At 33.2% G+C, this 4,210-nt stretch overlaps 1 protein-coding gene across 1 annotated transcript in view; it reads right to left on the minus strand.

Moving 5' to 3' along the window:
* Window positions 1–4,210, minus strand: part of FAP (fibroblast activation protein alpha) — a 74,631-nt gene that overhangs the window by 41,338 nt on the left and 29,083 nt on the right. The window contains 2 exon segments of the mRNA XM_015565777.1: window positions 3,293–3,428; window positions 3,903–4,006. Of these exon segments, the coding sequence (XP_015421263.1) occupies window positions 3,293–3,428; window positions 3,903–4,006 (240 nt within the window).

Here is a 4,210-nt window from a genome sequence, read left to right on the forward strand (position 1 = left end):
GAGAAGATGGGAGGATCCAGAGGTATCAGCAAGATCTCTGAGAAACTTTTATGCCACCCTAAGAAGTTTAAATTTCTCTTGGTAAATCCTTTGAAGAATTTCAAACCCACAATTTGGAAAACACAATTGTGAACATGATACAGAAAATAGATTAGAAGTGGGTAAGATAGAAGGAGGCAGACAGATTGGTTGGATGGCTACTGTATTGTTTGGAGAACGATGATAAAGACTCAAGTCTAGTTAGCAGTAGTAAGGATGGAGCAGAGATGTTGTCAGAGATATTTAAAAGTTCAAATCCACAGAAAGAATTAACCGTTTTTTCTTCTTCTTTTTTTCCCCCCTCACCTGAGGATATGTTTTTCTTGTGTGTGTGTGTGTGTGTGTGTGTGTGTGTGTGTGTGTGTGTGAGAGAGAGAGAGAGAGAGAGAGAGAGAGAGAGAGAGAGAGATGGGTTGTCTCTCATGCACACCCCCACTGGGGACTGAACCCACAATCTGAATATGTGCCCTGACTGGAAATCAAACCAGCAAACTTTTGGTGCATGAAATGTTATTTTTTACTAGGATGTTAGCAAGACTGCATTTCCCAGGTCCTCTTCCAGTTGGATGTGGTCATGTGATAAATTCTAACCAATAGTGTGAAAGCAAAAGTGACTCATGCTACTTCTAGGCCTAATCTATAAAAACCTCTTGTTATACACAATCCTCTATTCTTTTTCCCCAGCCCCCAGATGGATGTTGATGATCAGGTTTGAATAGCCTTGGACTAGCCTAGGTAGTCACTGGGTGAAGATAGCAGAAAGATCATCAACCTGAGTTCCTGACTGACTGTGTGGAGCAGAGCACCCCATCCTCCATCCCCTCACTAGTCCCCAGTTACTTAGATTCACTATTAGGTGGGCACATAAATGTAAAAAACTTATACTCTATTAATCCAATGAATTATTGGAGGTATTTTGTTGTTGTTATTGCTATTGTTGTAACAGTTAGCCTACCTTGAAAATATATTAACTTGGAGAATATTAAGATTTCTAGAGAAGTCAGAAGAAGAGCTAGAAAGGAAAAGAAGAATCAATGAAGTAGAAAAAGGATCATGAGAAAAGTACTGTCATAAAAAGCTAGGGAATAATAAATTTAAAAAAGTTTGGATTTTCTCCTATAGGATAGGCCAGTGCCTCTGAGAGAATAAGACTTGAAAAAATAGTGAAACATTTTGACTCATTACTTTTAGCTATAAAGATAAAGTTAATTTTGATCCCCTTTTGAGAGAAGAAAGAATAATACGAAAGATGTTCCTCCCCCTAGTTATAAATTTCTTACTAAATCTTATTAATATAATTCTAATAAAAGTATTGCCAGTTTCCTTTGCTCCTTTGTTTTTGGTATGACTTCCAACATGAATAAAATGTTGCCAGATCAATTAATCTTAAATGGTATTTGTTTTAAACACACGCACATCAATCATGAGTCTGGTTACTGGAAAACTTAATACTCTGTTGTTCTTAAATTTAAAAATGTGTTCCATGTAATTATCAGATTATTTTGAAAAAGAGGTTGTTTTGAAATCCCAAGGTTATTCAAACCTGGTATTCTAAATGTAATCACTGTTTTGGGCCATTAACTAAAGTTTATATTCCAGGTAATTCCATATCTTAGTGAACAAGCATCTATATGTTCTGTCAGCTTGGATTAAAATAGTCTCAGGTTGTAATAAATTAGAATTTCATATTCCAAAGCAATCATAGTTTTGAAATGCCTAGTTTTAATAACTAAAATGGTATCTAAATGACCAATTTTATAGTTTTAAACTAACAAAATTAAAACTATAATTTCTAACACCCAGATTCAATGAAAATGTCAAAGCTGATTAATCAGACCAATGGTTTCTAATTAACCAGCATAATCCAATTTATTCTCTCTTTTTATGTGCGTGTATGACACTACATTAAGGCCAACATCTTTCTGCTTTGTATATCAAAATATAAATAAGATAAAAATAAACTTCTAGCATATTCCATCAAAATTAGTTAAGCTTATTGCAGACATAGTAGTGATTTTAAAAAATATATATTTTTTAGCCTGAGTAACTTGACCATTATAGTCCTGATGTATTTCCAAACAAATTCACATGACTTTTTTCTTGCAGAACATAATGTCCTAATTTCTAGATAGAATTCAATGATTTACTTTGATTGCTCTGTGCTTTTCTTCTTACTTTACAAAATAGATTTATCCTATATTTGGTTTAATGAAACATCTTTTTATAATTAGAAGTCTCATGAAATGTACCCATCAAATTTCCTATTTAAAGAAAACATTTTTGCATTTCTTAGTCTCTAATGTGAGTACTTATGAACAAGCTTATTATAAAGCTTTTAGATTGGTGAAGTAGTTTTCTGACTCATTAATTCAACAGATTATGTTTGGATTTGAGCAATAGAAACAATTAAAACTCAACAATAAATCTGTGCCTAGTTTTCACATTTTTTTTCCTCCCTAAAATTAGCACAGTATAAAGAACTCTCCTAAGATAGGATTGCAAGACAATTTAATCTAATATTTTACCTCATATTTGCAGTTATCTACTTTTGATTTTAAAATGGGAATATTTGGCTTTCTTGCTTTTCATTTCCTTTATAATTTTTATTCTTCAACTTTGACATTGAATAGAATGTGCCACCATTTGCATGTTATCTCAGTTCTTTTGAACAGAACATATATTTCCCTAATAAACCCAGCTTATCTTTTCATCTTCATTGTTTTGCTTTTTTGGACTATCAATTTTGTAATATCACAAGTATGAATTTCCTTCCTAATACAGAACCAGATACTTGATTTTTCTAATGTTATTTTCCAAATAACATATTATTTTATTCAGTTTTTTCTTTATTCTAAACAAAGGCTAAAATTATTCAAAGGCTAATATTATTTATTTAATAAAAAAATGACCCTGCAAATAGGGAGTGTTGTTTTTTTGTTTGTTTGTTTGTTTTGCAAAGCAAACCAGAGTTGGATGCAGTTATTCCGGCTTTATAATATAAACTAGAGGCCCAGTGCAGGAATTCATGCATGGGTGGGGTCTGGCCAACCTGCCCTGATCAGGGCCAATTGGGCCGGGCTATCCGGGGAGGTGGGGACCTGGGAAGTTGGCCAGCTGGCGCCGCCCCTTGGTTGAACTCCTGGTTGAGGGGACAATTTGCATATTAGCCTTTTATTATATAGGATGTTGGCTATAAATAAGTCCCCACTCTTGGAACTTTTTTCAGAAAGACACCTCTGTTTTAATAACCTACCTTTGGACAATTCCATGTCTGCCAGCCTTCATTGAAATCACATATAGATAAGACTGAAACATTCTGAATTCTTTTTAGCCACTGCAAGCATATTCGTTCATCAGTAACCCATGTGAGCCAACTGAAATAATAATCACTGCAAATAAATTGAAACCGACTGTCACAACCATAAACCAATATCACATTCAAGTAATTTTTTAATTTCTGTTTTCTAAAGGATCTATTTTATTATTATTACATTAAATACTTATCCCATAGATAAGGAAGGCAAAATGTTCCCTTTCTGCTGAGTAAGTTTAAATATACCTGCTGACTTTTAAAGACTATCTATAAGAGTTCATCCGTCTAATGCAATTATTATTTTACTTGAGTTTGCTCCCCATTTTGGATTTTTATATTTTAGAAAAGAATTTAAGACATAAAGCCAAAGCTACTGGTCAATGTGTAGGAGAAAAAGCATTAAATTAGCTATTATGCATAGGTAAACTCAATTTTTGCTTATAGTGCATATACTCATCGTTAACTCACTAGAAAATAAGTCTGAGCACTGATTAAGAAATTTGTATTAAAATACCATTTCAAAAGTGGAAAGCATCTGAGATGAATATACCTTGAGGCTATCATTGCTGGAACTGGCACTTCTATGGGGCCTACATACTCAGGGTAAGTGGTATCGACAATAAATATCCGAACAACAGGATTCTTAGCTCCAGCCTGACAAGAAAATAAAGATAGATCAGCTCATAAAATTCTAATTATCACCAACATTTGAAAGACATTTAAGAATTTAGGCATGTTTTTATAAGATAAAAATATTAAGTATATTTCTGTTGAAAAAAATATAATTATAACATGACCAGGGATTTTATTTCAACTTTACTTGTGGGGCAATTACAAATACTGTGTCAATTAGTGTGA

The sequence above is a fragment of the Myotis davidii genome, unplaced genomic scaffold, assembly GCF_000327345.1.
Source record: "Myotis davidii unplaced genomic scaffold, ASM32734v1 scaffold59, whole genome shotgun sequence".
In the NCBI taxonomy this organism is placed as follows: domain Eukaryota; kingdom Metazoa; phylum Chordata; class Mammalia; order Chiroptera; family Vespertilionidae; genus Myotis; species Myotis davidii.